Source organism: Schistocerca gregaria, chromosome 1, assembly GCF_023897955.1.
Source record: "Schistocerca gregaria isolate iqSchGreg1 chromosome 1, iqSchGreg1.2, whole genome shotgun sequence".
Taxonomy (NCBI): domain Eukaryota; kingdom Metazoa; phylum Arthropoda; class Insecta; order Orthoptera; family Acrididae; genus Schistocerca; species Schistocerca gregaria.
In genome coordinates, this window is record NC_064920.1 from 262,605,678 (window position 1) to 262,630,605 (window position 24,928).

At 40.3% G+C, this 24,928-nt stretch overlaps 1 protein-coding gene across 4 annotated transcripts in view; it reads left to right on the forward strand.

Moving 5' to 3' along the window:
• Positions 1-24,928, forward strand: part of LOC126339866 (probable ATP-dependent RNA helicase DHX34) — a 179,130-nt gene that overhangs the window by 77,927 nt on the left and 76,275 nt on the right. For 3 of the 4 annotated variants that reach the window (XM_050001668.1, XM_050001669.1, XM_050001671.1), the window contains exons 9-10: positions 14,812-15,026; positions 21,985-22,179. In XM_050001668.1, the coding sequence (XP_049857625.1) occupies positions 14,812-15,026; positions 21,985-22,179 (410 nt within the window). The remainder of the gene's footprint in view (positions 1-14,811; positions 15,027-21,984; positions 22,180-24,928) is intronic. The other variant, XM_050001670.1, reaches the window with a different exon arrangement.

A 24,928-nucleotide genomic window follows, 5' to 3' on the forward strand; every position in this document is an offset into this window, starting at 1 on the left:
ACTGAATACACACTGTTGGGGTTGGCTGGAGAGCCAACCCTGTGTTATTAAAGGAGGCCGAAATGCACGCGTTTCAGCTCACGCAGGCTGGCGTGAGGTCTGGAACATGACAAGGGAATTAGAATTGAAAAAAACGGACGTAGCTGCTGGAATACTTAACTTTAATCCATTAATGGAGAATGTCGCTCTTTATGGTACATGATTCACACTATCAATAGTACGGATACTGGCACCTTGCTAGGTCGTAGCAAATAACGTAGCTGAAGGCTATGCTAACTGTTGTCTCGGCAAATGAGAGCGTAGAAGTCAGTGAACCATCGCTAGCAAAGTCGGCTGTACAACTGGAGTGAGTGCTAGGAAGTCTCTCTAGACATGCCATGTGGCGGCGCTCGGTGTTAGAATCACTGATAGTGGCGACACGCGGGTCCGACATATACTACCGGACCACGGCCGATTTAAAGGCTACCACCTAGCAAGTGTGGTGTCTGGTGGTGACACCACATTCCTCCGCCGTGGAGAGGACCGCATGTTGACGTATACGACGAGGTGGGGAGCCTAACAACAGGCGAGGCTGTGCCACCCGCACCCTACCATTCGGACCATGGGGAGCAAGGAAACGCCTGAAAACCCGCTCCAGGGTGCACGCTAACATGCGGTGTATGCGCCCGTAGGGAGACAGGAGGGGCCGAAGGGCCGACCTCCATCAGGCCTGGGCACCCGACAGGCGAAGACGACATATGGTCCGGAGTGGGCAAGAGTTCCATGTCGGAGGACAACTGGTCACGGGAAGCGACCGGCGGTGCATGACCCAGGGAGGCCCCCGGCGGTTGCAGCGACGCATCCACTGCGGGCGGCGGCTCGTCGCCATGGGGCGAAATGGAAGGCAGCGTCGGTAACACCTGGGGCTGAGGCGAGCCAGTAGATGGGAGATGGGTCCCCAGGGCGCTGACCGGTTGGCAGCGTCGCTGAAAGCAGATACATAGCGCGTCCGAGGCAGCGAAAAATGCGCCCTTTGAGCCAACGCCGTGAAGCTCGATAGTGGAGATAGTAGACAACTTTGCCTGGAGTAAAAGCAGGTGTCTGCCACAGCACCAGAACCTGATGTGGCGGATGTAGCAAAGACATCAAGGTTCGATGATGACGACCATGGAGCAACTCAGCTGGCAAGCGACCATCTCGGGGCTGAGAGCGATACGAGGACAAAAAGAGCAATAACGCGTCCTCCCGAGAATGCGACTCTTTCAACTTCAACATCTGTGACTTGAAAGTCCTGACCAGTCGTTCAGCGGCACCATTTGACTGTGGCGAAAACGGCGCGGACGTCAGATGTTGAATACCATTGGCCTTGCAGAATGACTGAAATTCTGCGGACATGAATTGTGGGCCATTGTCAGAAACAATTGTCTGTGGAAGACCTACAATGCAAAAGATAGAGGATAACGCTTGGATGGTGGCAGATGACATCGTGGAAGACATCCGGACAACAAAAGGAAAATTACTGAATGAATCTACCACAACCAACCATCGAGCATTCCAGAATGGACCAGCAAAATCGATGTGTTAGCGTTGCCAAGGGGAAGTGGCTTTTGGCCATGCAAAGAATTTCCGCAGTGGTGCTGATTGTTGTTCGGCACACACCATACAAGAAGAGCACATATTCGTAATCGCGGCATCGATTCCGAACCAAGTACAGTGCTGACGAGCAAGTTGTTTCTTTCTCACTATACCCCAATGTCCTTGGTGGAGAAGCTGTAAGACAGAGGACTGTAACGAACATGATACCACGCCCCTGGACTGATCATTATCAGAACGCAACAGCAAAACACCACGTCGTACAAAAACTCTCTCCTTGTGAGCAAAAAATCGGCGAACCAACGGGTCCCCGATCCGTGACTTTGAGAAGGGCCATTGCGTAACAACAAAACGCAGAAAGGGAGCAAGGACAGGGTCGGCAGCTGTGGCTGTAGCTACACGATGAAAATCAATCGGAAACAATTCGACCACATCATCGGTTTCCGCATCAATGAACATTCGGAGGAATCGAATGCCCTATCCTCAGCAAGAGGCAAGGGGGACAACGCATCAGCGTTTCCGTGCTTAGCAGTGGACCGATACAAGATATCGTAGCGGTACTGCGAGAGGAAAATAGACCAACAAATGAATTTCTGCACTGTACTTGGAGGTACAGGCTTGGTCGAATGAAAAAGCGATGTCAGTAGTTTGTGGTCTGTGATTATGGTAAAGTGACGACCATACAAGAAATCATGAAACTTTGTAACACCAAATACGAGAGCCAATGCCTCTTTCTCGATCTGTGAATAATTTCTTTGAGCAGACGAGAGCAATTTGGATGCAAAGGTAATAGGGCGATCGTGCGATCCATCTTTGTGCCCAAGCACAGCACTGATCCCGAAATCCGATGCATCCACCATCAACAAGAGGGGCTTTTGGGGATCGAATGGCGTAAGGCAAGTATTGGAAAGCAACGCCGATTTCAACTGGCGAAAGACACGTTCGCATTCCGTCGTCCAGACAAACGGAACACACTTACGGCGTAAACGATGAAGCGGAGCTGAAATGGAAGAGGCCTGTGGCACATAGCGATGGTAGTAATTTATTTTTCCCAGCACATTCTGTAGCTGCCTCAAATTCTGTGGTGAAGGCACGGCGTAGTTCACGTGGCTGAGAGCCTGGCGGCAGCAGTGCGGCAGGGTGCAAGGGCTGTTTACTGCTCTGAGCAGCTCGCCCAGCGGGCCGGTGAACCTGACACACTGCTGGCGAAGTTTCAAATGATTCCTGAGCAAAGTCAGGTGTGTCCTGCCGATCCAATATGTCCCTCACTTGTTGAAGGGAGGGATTTACTAGTTTCAAAATCTGTTCCCTTATACGAACATCAGAAACGTTCTGTGCAATTGTATCACGTACCATAGTATCTGAATAAGGGAGTCCACATTGGCACTCAAAAGCACAATCCCTAGTAAGGCCTTGCAAGGTTGTAACCCACTCCCAATTAGTCTGACCTGCTGTACGTTTTGTACGAAAGAAGGTATACCGTTTGGCAACTACATTGACTGATTCTTTGAAATATGCATCTAATGCAGACAAAATTTCTTCGTAGGATAGAGTTGCTACGTCGCGTCGAGGAAATAATTTGACTATCACACGATACGTATTCACGCCGACAGAAGACAACAGAAATAGCTGCCGCTCGTTACCTTGAATCCTGTAGGCGGCGAGATGGAATCCAAATTGGCGTGACCACTGCATCCAGCTTTCCAGTGCAGCATCAAAAGGTCGAAAAGTTGGTGCAACAGCGTGTTGTGGCTGCGTTAGCGGTGAAGCGGCTGCTGCCGCATCGTTTTGCATCACACGTTGACCCTGGACGAGCTGTCCAAGGGCATCCAGTAAGGCCTGCGTCTGCTGATTCTGTAAGCGATAAAATTCGGACAGTACATCTGGAGATTGTGGTGAAGCCATTACACAAGTAAATCAGGGCAATATCGATAAGAACGCGGTTTTGCCTCGTCGCCATTGTTGTGGTTGGCAGGAGAGCCAACCGTGTTAGTAAAGGAGGCCGAAATGCACGCGTTTCAGCTCACGCAGGCTGGCGTGAGGTCTGGAACATGACAAGGGAATTAGAATTGAGAAAAACGGATGTGGCTGGTTTAATACATAACTTTAATCCATTAATGGAGAAAGTCGCTCTTTATGGTACATGATTCACAATATCAATAGTACGGATACTGGCACCTTGCTAGGTCGTAGCAAATAACATAGCTGAAGGCTATGCTAACTATCGTCTTGGCAAATGAGAGCGTAGAAGTCAGTGAACCATCGCTAGCAAAGTCGGCTGTACAACTGGGGCGAGTGCTAGGAAGTCTCTCTAGACCTGGCGTGTGGCGGCGCTCGGTCTGCAAATCACTGATAGTGGCGACATGCGGGTCCGACGTATACTACCGGACCGCGGCTGATTTAAAGGCTACCACCTATCAAGTGTGGTGTTTGGCGGTGACACCATACACACACTGCCCTCTATCACTACATATCATGCTATCATCATCCATTGCGAAGAAATTCTGTACTTAAGACTCAGGTGCATGGAGCTTGAATGCTATCAGGTAATGAAACTGTAGCAAAAGAATTACAAGATTTATGAATAGTGCTATGAAGGAATGGATAGTCAAATCAAGAAACTGAGTGGGCAATGCAGTGAGAACCAACAATGTGTGAGAAAGAGATTGAAACTAAGAAAGTATACTATGTCTGGCATAATAGTGCCAAAGATACTGAGAAATTTTTTTAAATTCTTGACAAAGCCTGTATGGCTGATTAATATGGCTGGACCATCTATATACACAATGAGACAAATTACCGTATATACTCGAATAATCTGTGCCCTCGGTTAATCCATGCACCCTAATTTTGTGGAAGAAGAAAGAAAAAAAATATTTTTTTCTTTAATTTGTTTTATTTACAATAAAAATTGTTCCAACATTATGATGTGTTCAAAAGTATGTATAATAACTACTGGTTTGAAGCAACGCTGCTGTACAGATTGATACATCATTAAAATGCAACCAATTCAGCGGCATGCAGCTGGCCAGCCAGCAGGCGGGCGGCCAGCGGCATGCAGCTGGCCGGCTGGCCCATTAGATGGGCGGGCAGCCGGGGAACATTATCACCACTAGCCGGAATATTTTTGGAATAGTTTTCCTTTTAAATATCATGTAAGGTGGTAGCTTCATCCATCACCAGTTACACACAACATCACTGTACATCTTTACTGTACTGGATTCTCCTTTCCTGTTCACTGTGTTGTCGAGCGGAATCTCAAATAGACTGGCGTTTGATCCGCATTACCAATCTGCGATAATATATATGACTGTTTACGGTGCTGATTTATCACATAACAATGAAAATTCACTATTTTTTCCTCATAATCCCCTGGAAGCCACTGAGCGTTAGTAGTTTTCCTCCGGAATCCTAAACCATTTCGATTGAAAAATCTTGATAGCCAGCCCCAGCTAGCTTTGAAACTGGCAATGCCAAGTGCTTTGGCTAAAGACAGTGCTTTAAGTTGGCACATTTCACCCGTCACCGTGCATCCGTATTGTCACTTCTCATCTACATAATCACAGATCCTTTTCTCAAGGTCCGGATGTTTCGCTTTTTGACCTCAAAATGCCCAGCGATTACTATTTGTTTCTTGAAGCTCCATTTTATTTTTTCGCCCGTCGCAATTACAGCTCTCACTCATGTTGAACTTTCTTCCTGCTGTACAGTTTCCAACATTCTCGGCTTCTTCAATGATTTTAACTTTCTCTTTAGCAGTGTATGAGCAATAACGAGAACTTGTAGCCATAATTAACAAGTTTGAAGATGTTAATTCTTTACTCCTAATGTACTACTGATGCGTCCCAGACTGAGGCCGCAACAATGCAATAGTATAATGGGATTATTGTTGGAGGCGGAGCAGTACCGACAATGTTTCGAATAATCCGTGCACCCCAGTTTTTCGTCCTAAAATTCGGGAAAAAATGTGCGGATTATTTGAGTATGTACGGTATGTAGTGTACTGGAGTGTTCAGATCTGAAGATGGTCATCATTGACTGAAATTAATTACCTGGTTAATAAACTTTCATGTGTCATGACTGAATTTATAGCAAGACAGATATTTTCTGGATCGCTGTGAAACCTTATTGTGAATATGCCGCAACTTGTAGACTGCTGGAGTTGCTTATCTGCCTTACTCTGGTCCACACTCCAGAATAATCAGTAGACTCTTATGATAACATGGCATCCAGTGTATTTTGTTCCTGTCAATGAAGACAAAGGGTTTTCTTTGTAGTGTTAAATGTTATCTAGGGCTCAAAAAGCCAGGTGTGTACCATTAGTAACACATCTGACAGATACATTTTAGCAAATCCAAAATCCTCAAATGTAATCAAGAAATGAAACACAATTAGACCAATATGGTGGTGCATCTGCAAGTTTCTGGAATAGCATAATGGAGGGCTCTCTCACAGTAAAGATGCTGGAAAACTAGTAAATTGTGATGAAGGGTTCAGTTCAAGTAATGCTTAGGGTCCAGCACTAGGTTTATTAAGATCTCACCAAAGAAAGAGAAGAGGGCTGTAGATCTTTGTTCCAATGACATCAAAGTCCTCAGAGACAAAACTCTAGTTGAGATTTTACAAGGATGGATAAATGAATTGGTCATGGCTTTAGTTGAGAAATTATTTTGGGATTTATCAAAAGTGATTCATAGTGAACATAAACCAGGATGACTAAACACGCATTTGAAAGCTGTTTCTCCCCAATAAAACTCCAGTGGCTTAGCCAGTGTGTCCCCATGCTTAGTTGGCAATCAAGCTTTTTTACTATCTCTGCACCATCCTCAGCCAACTGTCTGGACACCGTTTACACCATTTGCTATTGTCACTCTGTTGTCGTGCCATTGTAATCTATTTACAAGTTTTTACTGCTAAACAGGCAAGTTTCCATGTTGATCTGGTCTCCTTATAGTATTAGCTTCCCATTACCTATTCTAATTTTGTGGCATATTGCTTTAATCTAACCAAATCCCTAATCTGTTGCCCCCACTAGATATTTTATAGATCAGATGTTATTTTTGTTCTATAAATCCATACCGAACGGACCTTCAAGGATATAGTATATGTAATGAGAAGTCAAAAAGCAATCTGTCAGTATATTCTTCAGACCACCATTTTGTATCTTTGCTTAGTTGATCTTTCGGTTGATGTTCATGTATTGTTCAGGATTCTAGATTAATACAAGTGAATGTATACTTTGAAATGAAGGAAAGGGCACAGACAAAAGGTCTATAGCTTTTTTGCATTATAACACCAACTTGGATACTATTTCTCTTTTTGTGATCTCTTTTTCTGAGCTTTAACTGTCACCCACTGCTCCTGCATTTGCTCCTGCATTTCTTTTCAGCCTTGGATCTTCCAGGAAACCTTTATGCATTCCTAATTTTACCTTAAGTGTATCACACTCCTAGATATCTTTAGAAGAAATTTCCATTTCTTGTATATTTTTCAACTTTTGTGAACCTTGCCCCTGTGGTTGTCTTATCTTCAAAGTAGGTTAATATCATTTTAGATATCCTTCCAGGGCTCATTCACACAACACGGCCATAAAAGGCAATGTTTTTTTTTCTGAATCATGCCCCATATCTTCTACATGATTTTATTTTGTTCTTGGTTGACATGCCATCTGTATGTGCACTGTTTTCTGTGATGGAACCTAGGATTTCTCTCAGAGTCTTTCTTTCTTTGGTCTCAAGTCTCTCCACTACATCTTTCTTGTTCATTGTAATAGTCTCTGACACATTTAGAGTCTTTGGTGTAACAACAGTGCAGTACTGTCTAATTTTGGCATTTAAGGATACCAGTCTCATATTGTAGATACCTTTAGTTAATGGAGAGGTGAAGTATCATGATTCAAGTTATGTATTGTAATTGAGCCAACAACTTCACTAACGATCTGTCACACCAATGCTTTTTGTGATAACTTTTTACCTGTATTTTCTTACAGTGCCTTCTCTTAGTTTCTAGAGGCTGTGGACTTGCTATGCAGTGCCGCTCCTTTATCACATGGTTTCTTTTCTATCTAAAAATGGCAAAGCATTGTAAGAGAGCTCACATCTATGCCAACATGCTGTGAAGTTACGTAACTGCTTTTTAAAGAACTCTTTCATATTTTGTTGATCATGTATAACAATTACAACATATCTCTTATTAATCAGAACATCATCTCCATAGTAAGTATCAGAACAGAACAGAAGAGACTGTAATGACATATATCTTCAGCTTCTTTCAACTGTTTCTGAACATTGTCATTGTAGGCATCGCTCATTGTTTTCTGCCTTCCAAAACACCACCAATCTGTGATGCCGAAGCATAAGCTCCAACTCTGTACAACCCTTAAACTAACGTGTGCACAGTACAAAGTGCTCCATAATAAGTAAGTAAATAACTTTTTTATATATGGTCATCTTTCACCTGATTGTGAGGAAGAGGTGAAATATGTATTTATAGATGAACAGCATATTCCACCACAAAGGCCATTTACATTTAATTAATGTGTGGTACAAAGGCTATTTTGTCTGATAGGTTAGGCTGTATCCATTTACCTAGATTTTATACTTTTCTGCCATCTTAATTTTCTTTGTCTGGCCTCCAGGTATCTTGGTCCTGATTTTATGTTTGTCATAAAGCACAACTTCTTGGAGGAGATTTGAAAACGCAGCCTTTGCTGGCTGTGTCTTTGGTCAGTTAAGTTGTTTTGCTGACATATGTACAGAGTCTTAAAAGATCACAAGATTGTCTGCAAAGGTTGGACAGTTGGTTTTAAGACTCATGTATGTACTTTTAACCAACCTTACCACGTTTTCTACCCCTGAACTGTTCATTCCATTCTGTCATTCTCATGTTACCCTGTCTATAGCACAGTTGAAGGGCAGACGCTATATCTCATTATATCACTCCTGTCCTGATTTCAAAGGTATCAGACATCTTTCCCCTGAACTTCACTTTGGAGTTGGTATTGATTATGGTCTTCCAGATAATCACTTTTGACTTATTATCCAAGTCAACTCTTCAAGTATTTGAAACAGGGTGGTTTAATTAATTGAATCATACACCTTCCTGAAACCAACAAAGATCACCACAAATTTCCTGTTCTTGATGTAGTATTTGGCCACTCGGCTGGCCAAACACTGGCCAAACATCAGACACAGAACACATCCGCAGGTGGCAGTTTGCCATTCCCCTAGGTGTCCTCCATCAAAGTGAGACATACGTGATAGTCCCAGCTTTGGTCATACAAACCACTCCGTGTACACAACAGATGACAACAGCAACACATCCCACTGTGTGCAAGCCAGAGGGCAACAGCAACATAAGCATCTTTCTGTGTACTCACCAAACTCCAGCAGACTCCACAAGAGGCACCAGCATCACTTGCCAGTAGTACACACAGTCAACCACAGTGCTATAAATCCAGCAGCTCATTTTGTCTACGTGACACACATCCACATCTCAAGTGCCCCTCAAGAAAATCCTTTTGTCAGATTACTTAACATCTTGCATGACCACAAGCCAGTGGCACTCGCTCTTCCCCAGGCTCAACACCGGTTGCTTCTTGCAGCTCATCCATCAGTAGTGATCATCAACAGCGGTCTTCAATACCATCCCAGTCTCTGATGGGATGTGGACCTAGCACGGCTGAAGACTCCAACCAACACACCAACCTGTGCCCACCTGAACACACCAGACACTGGCAGGATCACTGTCTATGACATCAGCTGGACATTGACCACACACTGACCTAGTACACCAATTTGGACTATAGTGAGAATTCTGTCATTCAACCAGCAGTGGCTCTTATTTTCTATTTCATGTCATAACTTTGAACTGTTTGTTTGTGTGTTACCAGTGAAAGTGTTCTTTCATTTTAACCAGTGAACCAACTTTATTATGTGCTGTCCTTACAATCTCAAAAAATCCAAGACTTAAAACCTGAATTTCAGGTTCCGTGCTTCAAGCATGGACTGCAGATTCGTAGTCTGCTCAATACATGATCATCCCTTCCTGAAACCCTCTTAGTATTTCCTCAGCTGTGGATCGATTTCTTGTTCCACCCTATACTGTAGAGCTTTTGAGAGGACCTCATAAGTTGTTGGCATAAGTGCCACATTAGTTATTCATATCTGTTGTGTCCGCATTATTATGTAGTAAATAAATTACAGCATTGGTCCATTGACTTGGAAGTTTTTTGCTCTCCCAAATTTTTTGAATAACTGCAACAAATTTATCAATTGTCATCCCTGGCGTGTTTCCACAGTTCAGCAATTATCTGATTTTCACTCGGTACCTTCTCATCCCTCAGTGCTTGGATGTTCTTCCTGATTTCTTCTTTCATAGGTAGAGACGAATCTCAGTGAGTGTTTGGATTGTTTTCTTAAACAAATGCAGTCTGTAGAACCTTACAGATGAGGACACATCCAAAATAACTTGCTAGTTTTCCTTTGGAACTTTTGAACAGTAGACTTTTGTGTGTGTGTGTGTGTGTGTGTGTGTGTGTGTGTGTGCGTGCGCGCGTGCACGCGCTTACTTCAGATTGTGCATGAAGGTTTTGTAGAAGAAGTTATCTGTGTTGTTTTTTAGAAGTTTTGTTCAGTTTGTACCAACTGAGTCTTATGAAACATATGCTTCAACTCGCGTGTGGTTTTTATGCAGATTTTCTCATGTTTAAGAAGTTGACCCTAATTCATTTTTGTGACAGTTCCATTTCTGCCATGTAGCCTGTCTTAGCTATACTGCTGCATCACATTCTTTATCCCATCTTTCTTGATTTTGGGAGTGGGACAGTATCATTAGCTGCTTTTTGTGTAACTTTTTGTACATGTTCCCAATTCTCCGGATTTAAAGTTTGCAACTTATGGATGAATTCTTGGCTGCTTCTTAGCTTTCTCTGTTAAACTTATGATTTTTGGTGGGAGTAACCATTGTGGTATTTCTTGGAGTTACTCTAACTCTGATCTTCAGAAGGTAATGACTTTTACATTCTGGATCTCCCATTTTTCTTTCTGTTCTATGGTGACTTGGTCATTTTGGAATTCACTTAGGTTGGAGTTTGGAGATGTACAGGTCTTCTGTTGCCTGGGAAGTTGTTTCAGAGCCAAATTGAATGCTCTGCATAACTCCATTAGTCTCTCTCCATTGCAGTTGGTTCTCCTGTGAGCTGGCTAGTACCCGATAATCATGTGATATTTTCTTTCGGTACCATGCAAAGAACCAAAATCCCATTGGGTAGCTTTGAAAAGATATCTTGTAGCTCTTCTCAGAATGCATCCTTATTTGTCTGATTGATTGGCACATGTATGTTCGCCATTGTGTAAACTCTGTCTGCATACCAAAAAAGAAAATAGTAGAGCTTCAGCTGTAGGGGAGGTTAACTCCATTATCAAGAATGAAATCTTCCTGATTATCATTAATTTATTGATTAGAATCCATGTCCATAACTTTTTCAGATCAAACAAAGGAAGCTCCAGCTTGGATCATCAACAGTATTAGGAAAAGGATAAATTTCCACTCCCTGTGAAAATGTCCCACTGACTTTGACACTGGCACAGTGAAATGACTGTTACACATTATAACTTTTGGTCAAAGCCTTCAGCAGCGAAGAAAACACACACAAGCAAGTAACATGTCACACACACATGATCACTACCACTGGCAGCTGTGACTAGAATGTGACTGTTATATGAGTAGCAATTTGGAGTGTGGCGGGGAAGAAGAGGGATAGCTGGGTTTCCGGTCAGAGCTACCAGTGATACGGGGTATGTGTGTATGATGTTTGCTCGCTTGTGTGAGTGTGTGTGTGCCTTCTTTGCTGAAAAAGCCTTTGGCTGAAAGCTGTAATGTGTAGCAGTCTTTTTGTTGTGCCTGTCTGCAACTCAACAGGTCATCTTTACTTGTTAAGATCATATCTGACCATAAAGTTCTTAATGTTACACTTTACTAACTCCACATTATATTGGTGATTTCACAAATCATTTACATTTCAAATAGTTCCGCAACTTCATTTTGGCAGATACAGAAGGATAAAGTACTTCAGTTCAAACTAGTTAACTAAAAAATTATATTCAGTTTATGCTGTGAGAAAGCCCACATTTTTGCTCATACCTGTCCCACATTATTGGTTAAAAGTAATATGTAATTCATTGGAGTGAAATGATTATATTGATAGGAATGAGATACAATCACAGTAGAGTGTCAATTATCTGAAATAATTGGGAGACATGAGTGTTCGGAAAACCAGTTGATTCAGATAATCAAGCTCTATAGTTGTATTTACTAATAAAGACTACATAAATTTATAATAACATGAATCTGTTTTATTAGTACACAGCCAAATACAATATGAATGTATGCAGTACAGCCAGGTCGACAAGAAATATGTAATACATATGCATTTACATGTACAGTACATGTGTATAGAACTATGCTACAAAATGTCCTTTTGGTTTGTCTAAGCAAGCCTACCTGCTTATGAGCAACTAAGTCATGCACATTTTCAGGACAGATATCTAATGTTGTTCGCTTTTGCTTGAGTTTCAAACTGTCACAAGGCAGTATTCAAACATGTAAATGTTCCAGAAGTAGCTGGTATATTTTCATCTTCACTTTCTGGACCACCAGTTGATGAGATGCTGGCTGTGTTGGCTTTATCAGTGATGTGGTTTACAATTTCACTATCCTGCATGTGTTGGTGCCCTGAGTCTGCATCATAAACAATTATCCATCCTTGAAAGTCTTACATCTTCCCGATCATATTAATGACTATTGAGTTCTTTTAACATATCAAGCATTTCAGGCATATCATTTTGACCATTATTTACAATTATACATCGAGAATGTTCCACCATATTCAAAATTTTATTCGAGGCTTTTTTCAAATGATGTTCCTATACATTATCGCCTGCTGTTCAGACTGTGTATGATGGATCTTTCAAATCAATGTTCTTATGATTTCATAACAGACTTTCTTCTCCCTCCTCCTTTCTTTCTAACAATAACTTACGTAACAATTCTTTTCTACAATGCTGTTTGAAGCTCTCAATAACACCTTGATGCCTTGATTCACTGGCTGTAATAAGGAGGTTACATTAGGTGCTCAACTTTTATGAATGTGCCCTTTTTCTTTAAGATATAACATGTTGGATGAGTTGGTGCATTCTCAAGGAGCAGCAATGTTTTCTCCTTTTTGTCATTCTATAAATGATGAACTTCTACAGAGAATACAAAAACTTCCATAAACCATGCCATAAAAACTTACTCTGTCCAATATAATGTAATTATATAGATAAAAAATCTACCCACCAAGCAGTGGCAAAAGAAGACACATACAAAGGTATTGAAATTTGCAACTGCAGTGCTACTTCGAGCTCCTTTCTTGCAGCTTTGTAATTCTTCTCGTCCATATTTTGAAATTAATTTTTAATTAAGCTTATGATGCTTCTGTTAAGGCAACTGCTTAAAAAAGTTTGGAATTCTCGAGACTCATCATCTCTTTCCACATTTGAATTTATTTTGAATAGATTCCAGGTGCAAGATTAGTAAATATGTTATAGCTGATGTAAATTTAGGTATTTCCAGTTATGGTGAAAATTTTCAGAGTTGAAAATGCTTTTAAACTAACATAAATTGGTGTTGCATAACATCCTCAAAATTCATTTACTGTGTAATCAGAATACTTGTGGCAAGGCTCAGAAGGGCAAAGAAAATTCACATTCATAGAAGCAGATTCATGTCATCCAGACACAGTATTAAACATGAATAATTTCTTCTTGAAAGACAGGGTTGATCTGAACTTATTTTTACTGAATTATGTATTCAGCACACTGGACACTTTAATTAGTTTAGGCAGATCTTGCTGTAGCCCTTTACTGAAGAGCTGACGCTCTGTGACAATTGTTTGCTTTAATTTTGTAACCCACATTCCAAGAATGTTAATATGTATCACCTCTGTGCATGTCCCAACTAAATCAAAGAAGTCTTTAGCCAGTACATTTAACAAAACATTAATGTAAAATAACATCAGAAATAATCAAGTACTGACAATTAAATGTAAATGTAAATGGATAGATAAAAGATCTACTCACTAAGTGGCAGCAGGAGAACACATGCACAAAAAGGTTTAACTTTAAAAAGCTTCTGGAGCCAGTGGCTTATTCTTATGGCAGAAGAGCTGAAGGGGAAGGAAGAAGGATGAACAAAGAAGACTGGAGAGATTTAAGGAAATTGGTACAGTTGAGAAAAGTCACCCAGAACCCTGGGTCAAGGAAGACTTACCAGATGCCATCAGAAGGAACCGACCACAATTCCAACTTGATCCATCACCACAACCTCAGAATCATCCCTTACAAGCCTTCCAAGAATTCTTCACATTTGGCATTGCTTCACAACCCTTCCTCAGGTCCCTGCAACATGGTCCTAACCTGTCCTCTGCTGAACTCCAGACTCTATGTTCCCTAAAAGCTTTGACTCCATCATTATCCTTCCAGCAGACAAAGGATCTACCACTGTGGTACTTGACAGACAGGAATATGTTAGTGAAGGTCAACGCCTGCTTTCTGACTCCTCTACATGCAGCATCTGCCATCAAGATCCTATCCCTGTGATTCAAACTGACCTGTAGTCCCTCCTAAAAACCTCAGGCCCCTTATGAGGGCTTGCACCTCAATCCATAGACATTCTTACCTTATCACACACCCCACCTTTTACCTTCTTCCTGAGGTCCATAAACCCAATCATCCTGGCCATCCTATACTTGCTGGCTTCAAAGCATCCACAAAACATATATTTACCTTAATTGATAAACAATGCATAGTGCAAAGACATTCCTCCTATAAAAGCTTCCTTCTCATCCTGTCCGGTAGGTCTCCCCTAACCCTCCATTCTTGTGCCTTTTTTGAACTGTACCCCATTCGCTAAACCTCTTCAGTCCTTCTCCTTCACCCCTCTTCCTTCCCCTTCAATACTTCTGTCAGAAGAAGAAGCCAGTGGCTCCAAAAGCTTGTGAAATTTTGTGTGTCTGTTCTCCTGCCACCACTTGGTGAGTAGATTTTTAATCCATCCATTTATATTTACAACATTACAAATGTATTTCATGAGATTCATGACTGCAGTAACACATATACATACATGTATCTTAACCTTTTTTCTGTAAATTATCCATTTAAAAACAAAATCACTTACCATTTCCAATTTTTCTTTTAGGTCGCACAGGACCAGGAATCTGTTATCGCCTATATTCTGAAGAAGAGTATTCTCAAATGGAGGAATATTCAACTCCTGAAATAAGACGTGTTCCACTTGACTCGCTGTTGCTGCAGATGGTAGCTATGGGTCTTCCAGATGCACGAAAATTTCCCTTCATTGAACCACCACCTGCTGATAGCCTTGAGAATGCCATCCTTTCTCTGAAACATCATGTATGATTATTTCTTTTTTGCTTCATAAAAATTGTAGATGGTACAGCTTGTACATTCCACAAATCCATGTTTATTACTGATTAATAAGTTCTTAACATAGTAATTCTTGATCAATATACATTTATAAGTACCATAACTCTGAAACAAAAGAAAACAGACTTTTCCGATTATGGCCCTGGTAGTATATAGTATAGCAACCAAATGATACATGAAACTGATCCAAATAACACAAATATGGCTTTATTTATAAACCTCTGAAAATGACAGAAATAAGCCTCTCGTGACCCCAATTGTAACGAGACAAAAAAATCATACAAAGGTGCAACATAAGGAACGCACAGAACAACTGATACAGTTGGTAGTCAGTTTAAGTACACACATGCAGCAATGCTACACTCATCACACCAGCACTCAGTCACATGCGCTAGTAGCAAGATACGGCATAGAGCTTACGAAGATTGTTCTGTATTCTGTAAGATGTTGGCTCAAGAGGTCTGCATAACACATGGCATATTCATTTCAGCAATATGTAGGCTTGATTGAAACAACAAATTTACTGTTACAAGTCTCAAATTTCACACTTGTTGTTTCAATTGATAAAGGTACAAATTTCTCACTTGTTGTTTCAATTGATATCAGTAATGGTTAGAGTAAAGCCCAATTTAAAACATCCATGTTTAAAATATGTGTAGGATACAGTGAATAGAAATCATGTGGTACTACTTTATCCCTTCCAATCTAGAAATGGGCTAGAAAGAATTATACAAGCGAAGAGAAGGAAAAGTTTTAGTGAGTAGGTAATGAGGAAAGGGTTGGAAAGAGAGATCTGACAGGTACAATAGAATGCAAAAGAGATACAAAATAATAAGAGACAGTATACGTAGTAATGAACTTTTTAATGTGTGGAAATGACAATGGTTTGATATATGCTGATGTTTAATTATTGTTTTGTACACTAGCATTTACAGCCTGTGAAACGGTATGTACGAAGGGCATTTCAAAAGTTCGTGCAAAGTCCAAGAGATGGCACGAACCGGCATGTATTGAGGTCATGTTTAGTTAGTAGCTTCTTTGGAAAGAGTACACACCAAGTTTCAGCCTTATTGGTCTATTTCTTTGTGTTTGGCATTCGTGTGAGTCAAGGAAGTCGAGTGATTGTCAAAAAATGGATGAAAAAGAATTTCTTGTAGTAATTAAACATTACTTTATGAAAGGCAAAACGCCTCAGAAGACTAAAGAGAAGCTTGATAAACATTACAGTGGCTCTGCACCTTCGATTAGAACAGTTTATTAGTGGTTTGAAAATTTTCGGAGTGGCCATATGAGCACAAGTGATGCTGAACGTTCTGGACGCCCTGTGGAGGTTACAACTCCAGAAATCACTGATACAATCCCTGATATGGTGATGGATGACAGAAGAGTTAAGGTGCAGGTTACGAGTGCTGTGGGCATCTCAAATGAATAGGTACATAATATTTTGCATAAACATTTGAACATGAGAAAGCTATCCACAAGACGGGTTCCACAACTGCTCACGCTTGACCAAAAATGGAAGCGTGTGAAGTGTTGCAAGGATGGTTTGCAGCTATTCAGGAATAATCTGCATGACTTTAAACACCATTTCATCACTGGGGATGAAACATGGATACATTACTATACTCCTGAGACCAAAAAACAATCTAAACAATGGGTTACTAAGGTAGAATCTGCACCAAAAGAGGCGAAGGCCGTTCCTTCGGCTGGAAAGGTTATGGCAACTGTCTTTTGGGATTCACAAGTGATAATCCTCATCAACTATCTGGAAAAGGGTAAAACTATTCCAGGTGCATATTATTCATCATTATTGGACCGTTTGAAAACCGAGCTGCAAGAGAACCACTGGAAATTGGACCGTGAAAAGGTATTTTTCCATCATGACAGTGCACCATCACACACCTCAGCAGTTGTGGTCATAAAATTAGTGGAAATAGGATTCCAACTCGTTTAACATCCCCCCATATTCTCCAGACTTGGCTCCCTCGGTCTACTATTTCCTCACCAATTTGAAGAAATGACTGGCAGGACAAAGATTTTATTCAAATGAGGAGGTGATTGCAGCAACTAATAGCTATTTTGCAGACTTGGACAATTCCTATTATTCGAAAGGGATCAACAAATTAGAACTGCGTTGAACGAAGTGTATAAGTCAAAAAGGAGACTATGTTGAAAAATAAAAAAGTTTACCCCAAACACGTAAGTATTTTTTATTTTTGCACCAACTTTTCAAATGCTCCTTCAATTAGTATGATGAAAATGCTAAAATCCCCCAAAATATGAGCAAAAACACAACAAATTTGCATATATGATTAAAAATCACCATCCTCTCCAATAATTTGTGTAAAATCTGTCTAAGTGAAGGAAATTAAATGTACAATACAATGTTTATGCAATAATTTATGCTAATTAATTTCATCAGTCCTTAAAAAATCACAAATGTGTAACAGCAAGTAAAAACTCATCAGAAATTTGAAATTGGTATCTGGGTAGAAGGTATTGACCTGTTTTTCAACATGCTACGACTACAAATTATGCCTGATGGGTAGAAGGTATTGACCTGTTTTTCGACATGCTACGACTACAAATTATGCCTTCAAAACATGTATTTTGTGAGGTTGTCCTTTGTACCCACCCAGAAAAAAAGCAAAAATTGATGGACTAGGTGAATTAAACCATATTGATTAAACCATAAACATAAATGTGGTCATCTGCTTAATGACTGTTATTGCTTATTGCTTTTCTTATGAGCTGCACTTCATATGCTCACCACCATTAAAGTGTTATTTTAGGGTGGATGAGAGAAACAGAGAAGTGAAGAAATGAGATAAGTTTATTCCCCAGCTGAAGCTGCAAGCTAATTAGAATTCAGCTCAGTGAATTTTGTTCACTATGTAAAAATGTAAAGTAGAAAGGAATCTCAGGTGCTACAGTTTCGCTTCATACTCACTATCACTGCTGCCAATCTTTATGATGTACAGTGAGTGGTGTGTGCAGTGCAAAGTATATACATGAGTAGCATATGTAGATGTTGCAGCTGTGTCATGTCAGATTTGAACATGAAATGTGCTATCAGAAAACCCTTGTTCTATTTACATGTAACATCACTGTCATAGCACGTCGTCTGCACGAAAAGTACATTTACAGCAGTTCAGAAAATGCTTTCATGCCTATCTGCAGTCGCATTGGAGAAGAGCCACTCCCCCTCTCCACACATCCAGTAGATGAGCTCATTTTACGTGTGTTAGTGTGGTGTGGTGGCTGCACTAGCTATTGGCTGACTTAACAAGTCACTAGCCAATAAGAGTTCCCAAGCCGTAAATGGGCAACACTTCCTCGATAATGACTGAGCATATTCTTCAAGACTCAGTGTTTGAATTTAAAAAGGGAATGATTGATATTGTTACTGAATACAGTATGATGGAAATACATGCAGAAAGATGAGACTGAGTTATAAGTGGCACAAGGAAAGGTGGTGGTTGGGCCCCTTCATCGCATATTGGCTCAGTCTGGAACACTTCATGTCGACTGTCTTGTTTTTTCATTACCGATTGAACCTAGCAGTAGTTGTATCATAATTTGGAGTTGAAGCTAAATTTTGCAAGTTGTGTTGGCAATACTAATCGTGGATTACATGTGCATTTCCTCTCTCACATCTCCCCTCACCACAACAGCCTAAAATATTTCCTTAGTTCCACCACCACCCATGGTGTGAACCATCTGTCTTTTGAGTCAGTAAGAAGAAAATGGGACGAAGTCAAGGGAGACATTGAGTAAGAACTTAGAAGAAATGTAAAATCAGGGAATTTTTAGCATTGATCTTATGCGTTCTTCATGTGGGCTACAAAGTTACGGTGCAGAATCAGGAAAAATGTAAAATTGAAGAACATAAAATCGAAATTCCACTGTATATGCTTCTCGTTACATATACAAACTAGTCACTACTAAGTGTACATCAGACACTACATACGTAACTGCACATATATTTAATCCATAGAAAAATGTACTATATTTTATTGTAATTAAGGCAGACTTGTCTTGACAACCATGAAACACAAGAAGTTGGGTAGGCCGTTCATTTGCTTTTGATCTGATTTCTGAACTTCCTAGCTACTTACTGTTACAGAACTGTTGTCTATGACAGCATCTTCAATAGTACTTTTATGCCAGTATTTAGGAATACGTACACTGTCCAGTCACATTAATATAACAACCTGTCAAAAGCCTGAATAACTGCCTTCTGCAGTCTGGACCATGTGAGATATAAAGGAAGAGAGTCAGTGATGTTTGGACGTACTGTCATGAATGTGGAGCCATGCTATCTCAAGTGGCTTGGCCAGCTGTGCTGGGTTTCTTGATTGAGAATCCATGGTGCAAACACCTCAGTTGAGGTGGTCCCACAAATTCATGCTCGGGTTTCAAGTCCAGGGAGTTTGGTGGCCATAGTAGTTCAGTAAACTGATCCTGGTGCTCTTCAAACCAGCATGTATACTCCGTGAGCTGCGACACATTACATTGTACTGCTGGTAAGTGCCATGTGCCTAGGAAAAATAAATTGCATGTAGAGATGGACAAGGTCCCCAAGAATAGATGCATACTTGTTAATCCATTGTGCCTTCCAGAAAAATAAGGTCACCCATGGAATGGCACAAAAAATTCCCCAGACTATAATGTTCGCTCCTACTGCCTGGAGCCTTCTGACAATCCAATGGCCATTAAACATCATTCATTCAGGAAGACCACCTGTTTCCATTCACTAGACATCCAGTTGTGGTATTGGCATGCAAATCTCATTCTTCCTCAGTGATAAACAGCAGTCAGCATGGATGTATTAACCAGGCAATTGCTGCAGAAGCCCATACGCAGCAGTGTTCGCTGAATGTACATTGAGAAGGCTCTGTTGCTAGCACCTTGGTTCATGTGGGCCTTCAGTTATCTATTCACCCATACACATCTCCACAGCTGTTGTTCATCCCTGTCATCTATTGCATGTGGTGTACAACAGTTGCTTGGCACTGGTTTTAGGTGGTGCCTTTTTGCTATACTTGGTATACTTTAACACAGCAGCATGCGAACAGCCCACAAATTTAGTCATTTTGGAAATGCTTCCACCTTTGGACTAAAAGCCAGTGATCATACGCTTTTTGATGTCAGAAATTTGTTACCAAACATCTCAAAAACTTTGGGACATTTGCCTGCTTTATTTCTTTGTTGAGGGTCCTCAATGTCGACGTATTGTGTTGTGATACTGTCTGAAAAAATGGGGGGGAGGGGGGTGGAAGTTTAACACTGACTACTTTAAATGATGTAGCCCACATTTTGCACAGTTGTGTTTCATAGTTTTTTATTTTTACTGTTTTCTGGCTTATCAGCTCATGGTTAGAATACTACTGCAGAATCTAAATTTGCAACAATAAATAAGGCTAAAAGAGAGAGGGGGAGAGATGAAATAACAAGTGGAATAAGGAAATGGACATAGAGAGTGTAAAGGAGGTGGTGGACAGGGGGAGAGAAGGCGAGCCAAGAGAAGTTGAAGAGAAAAGAAGAAGGAGAAGGTGGACAGATCAAGAGGGAAGGAGGAGAAAATGGACAAAGAGAGGGAGGTAAAAGAAGATTAGACTGGATATCCAGTTCTCATACATATTAGAAACTGTGCTTTCTCTTTTCTTTCTTTTCCGTTTTATCAGACTGAGCCCTTCAACACATGTCTGGGTACAGCTAGTAATCTTATACAAAATGAAGAGTTATTTATTTCCACTGCATATTGTATTTCCAAGTAGGGAATGGTTAAATTATAAATTCAGTTTTGGAGTTTAAAGTACTATAGTTTATTGTGGAAAAAATTTCCATAAACATCAATAATGTTTATGTAGACTGATTGTTTCAAAAAGTAGTTACCTCTAATACACCAGTCAATGAAAAACGAGCCAATTTATTTATGTTGTTCATTTGGTATTGTCTTCACTAACTTCCATAAGATGCAAATTTTTGGACGTAATGTAGGAATGACCATGAATTCTGTCCAATTTGTCAGCTGTCATTTAAGTTACAGTTTTGCTTCAAGTATTGCCCTTTTCAGTGTCTGTATTGTCTACAAATATCATAACAACAAAGAAATAAAGACCAAATACATTATGCTCGCCAGAAAGGAACATAACAATCTGAATAAATTATCAGCAGCATGCCTCAATTTTAAACATATGCAGAACTTCAGATATCTGGAATTTAATATTAACTGGACCAATTCCATATAAACTGAAATAAAATCACACATCTTGAACTGTAATGGATACTTCCATGCAATTAAGACACTACTGGTCTCCAGTATATTAGACAAACAGATTAAATTGCAAATATGAAAGTTCATGATCAGGCCAGGCATAAACTACTGACGTGAAACATTGACATTAACAAAGACTGATGAGCAGCAGCTGAGAATATCTGAAAACCTGTGGTCCAGTACAGTATAATAATGATAAATGGAGATCTAGCAGAAATGCTGAGTTGGACCACCTTATACAAGGAAATGATATTGTAAGATTGTTAAAAAGTAGGATGATATGTTGACTTGGACATGTTCTTAGCAAGGATGCTGGAAGGAAAATTCCTGAATAATCATACCAGGAACATGATAGAGAGGGAGATCCCAAAAGCAGTGGATAGGCATTGTGGAAAAGCATGTAAAACTTGTAGACGATGATGAAGAACTACCCTGGAGAGGACAGAATAGAGGAAACTTATTGCAGAGGGTAATACCGACACAGAGTAGTAATGCCATGAGAAAGAGTAGCTCAAAATGCCATATTTTGCCATTCACATGTGTGTCTACATACCTATTTATTATCATTCTAAATTTCTCTTGTTCTGAATTGTGCTTGTCTCAGAAATTCTTTGATAGTCAGGAGTGTATTTTTTCCCAATCCAGGGTGCGATGGATGATAAAGAAAAACTGACAACCATTGGCCGTGTGCTCTCCAATCTACCTGTTGACATCAGTCTTGGCAAGATGTTAGTAGCAGGTTCACTTTTCCACCAAATTGAACCTGTACTGTCGCTTGCTGCAGCCCTTAGTGTTCAGAGTCCATTCACAAACAGGGCCTATCGAGATCCAGATTGTGAGGTATGTAAAACAGTGTTAGTAACACTTTGCTTTACATGTTGATGTTTGATATGTCCCAGATGTTTGGTTCCATTGATGAATTCCACCGACATTCCAGTGGAGATAGATAAAGGAGAATGGACAATAAAAATATTGTTACATTTTGTTGAAATTTGATTAGTACTTTTTAACATGAAAATTAACAAACTGTTTTCCTCATTTTCTGGCGTTATGTACTATGTTTCTAGTTTAACAGTCAAAGTATGTTGATTGTTTATCTTGAATTTTCTTGAACTCAGTTTTTCAAAGAATGTACAGAGATGCTTCATCTCATACCACAGAATCATAGATGATTCTTCGTATCATTTGATCTCTCACATCATTTATCATCAGGCTTACTAGTACTCACTATTTTATATAGTCACATACTGAAATGAGAACTTTCTCCTAGAACTTTAGATCTACACTTCAGTTGTTCCTCTGTTAGTTGAATCTGTTACTAGGTGTTATCACACGCTTTCAGTGTTTTGACCCAGATTTTTCTGAATCTCTCAAATCAGTTTCATTGTCATCACGTGTTTTCAGTATTGCATCCAAGTAGAAAAATGAACTTGAAGATACAGTATTTTATCACAGCAGTTGAATTTTACAGTTATTTTACATCTGTTTGAAAATTCAGTGGTTAAATTGTTTAAATTTCTAGCATCTCCATCATATAACTTCACGTAACTGTTTAAGCTAACAAGCCATCAGTGTGCAGCAGGTTCATCAGTACAATAGAGGCTTCCCAACAGAAGTAAGTTAAATTTGCTTTGAAATGTACATGCTTCTTTCATCTCACACTCTATGTCAAGAATGTTCAGTATTTGTACTGGTACATAAATTTTATATTAAATATTTAGTTAATCAGTTTTTTCTGATAGTTGCAGCCTAAGAATAGCAGTAATATTGAAAGCAAGTTTAGTGCAAATAATGATTGTGGCAGGAGAGAATCTGAACAGACTGGTACTTGAAAACATGATGCAGAATTCAAAAGAAAGCCTACTTAGAAAATATTTCCTCCATGTCAGAATTCAGGCCACAATCTTGTCCTATGATTGTCCTTTTGACCATTTTATAAACTACATTCATATTTCTTTATGTTCATAATTTCTGTTTCTTATACAACTACACCACAGGTTTCTCAGTTTCTATTGTTTCATAGAGAATATGATGCTGCTGTTGACACTGGTCTCGCATATAGAGTAGCACAATTCTAATTCCCATATGTCACACTCATCACATTTTCTGTAGTTTACGTAATTCAATTTGAGAAAATTCTGTGGGGAAATTCCTCTGACAAGACCACAGACTCTCCACTTCCCCAACTGAGCTAGTGCTCCATTTCTAATTAACTTGATGCAGAAGGACATGTAAATGTGAAAGTTTCTTGCTTACTTCTACCTTTTCAAACTGAAACCTTCTGTTACTTCTTCTTGTTTCACACTCTCCCTTCTCATTCTTCATGATTGTGGCTTTTTCCCAGCGTACAAATGAAATAGATTTTGTGGTTATGTCTACTTGGGCCACTGTGATCTTTTCTTTCGCCATTTAACAATGTTACTTGCAAGGAAATAATTTATGAGAAGTGCAACCTCTAATCAGACTGTGTTAGCAACAAACTAGTTCATCATATTTATAGATGGCACATTCTCTGCCTGGCCGTCTATCAGGGACTCGCACCTACACTACGTGATTAAAAGTATCCGGACTCCCCCAAAAACATATGTTTTTCATATTACGTGCATTGTGATGTCACCTATTGCCAGGTCTCCATATCAGCAACCTCAGTAGTCATTAGACACTGTGAGAGACCAGAACAGACTTCGAATGAGGTCAGGTGATGGGTGTCACTTTTGCGATATGTCTGTAAGTGAGAATTCGACACTCCTAAACATCCCTAGGTTCACCTTTTTCCAATGTGATACTGAAGTAGAAACATGAAGGGACACGTACAGCACAAAAGCGTACAGGCCGACCTCGTCTGCTGACTGACAGAGACTGCCGGCAGTTGAAGAGGGTCATAATGTGTAATAGGCAGACATCCATACAGACGATCACATAGGCATTCCAAACTGCATCATGATCCACTGCAAGTTCTATACAGTTAGGTGTCAGATGAGAAAACTTGGATATCACGGTCAAGCGACTGTTCATAAGCCACACATCACGCCAGTAAATTCCAAATGATGCCTCGCTTGGTGTAAGGTAAGGAGCATAAACTTTGTACGATTGAACAGTGGAAAAATGTTGTGTGGAGTAACGAATCATGGTACACAGTGTGGAGATCTGATGGCAGGGTGTGGGTATGGCTGTTGTTTTTGTTGTGGTCTTCAGTCCTGAGACTGGTTTGATGCAGCTCTCCATGCTACTCTATCCTGTGCAAGCTTCTTCATCTCCCAGTACCTCTGCAACCTACATCCTTCTGAATCTGTAGTCATCTCTTGGTCTCCCTCTACGATTTTTACCCTCCACGCTGCCCTCCAATACTAAATTGGTGATCCCTTGATGCCTCAGAACATGTCCTACCAACCGATCCCTTCTTCTGGTCAAGTTGTGCCACAAACTTCTCTTCTCCTCAATCCTATTCAATACTTCATCATTAGTTATGTGATCTGCCCATCTAATGGCTATGCCCGATAAATGTCATCTGCCAGAATGTGTAGTATCAACAGTAAAATTCGGAGGCATGGGTGTTATGGTGTGGCCATGTTTTTCATGGTGGGGGCTT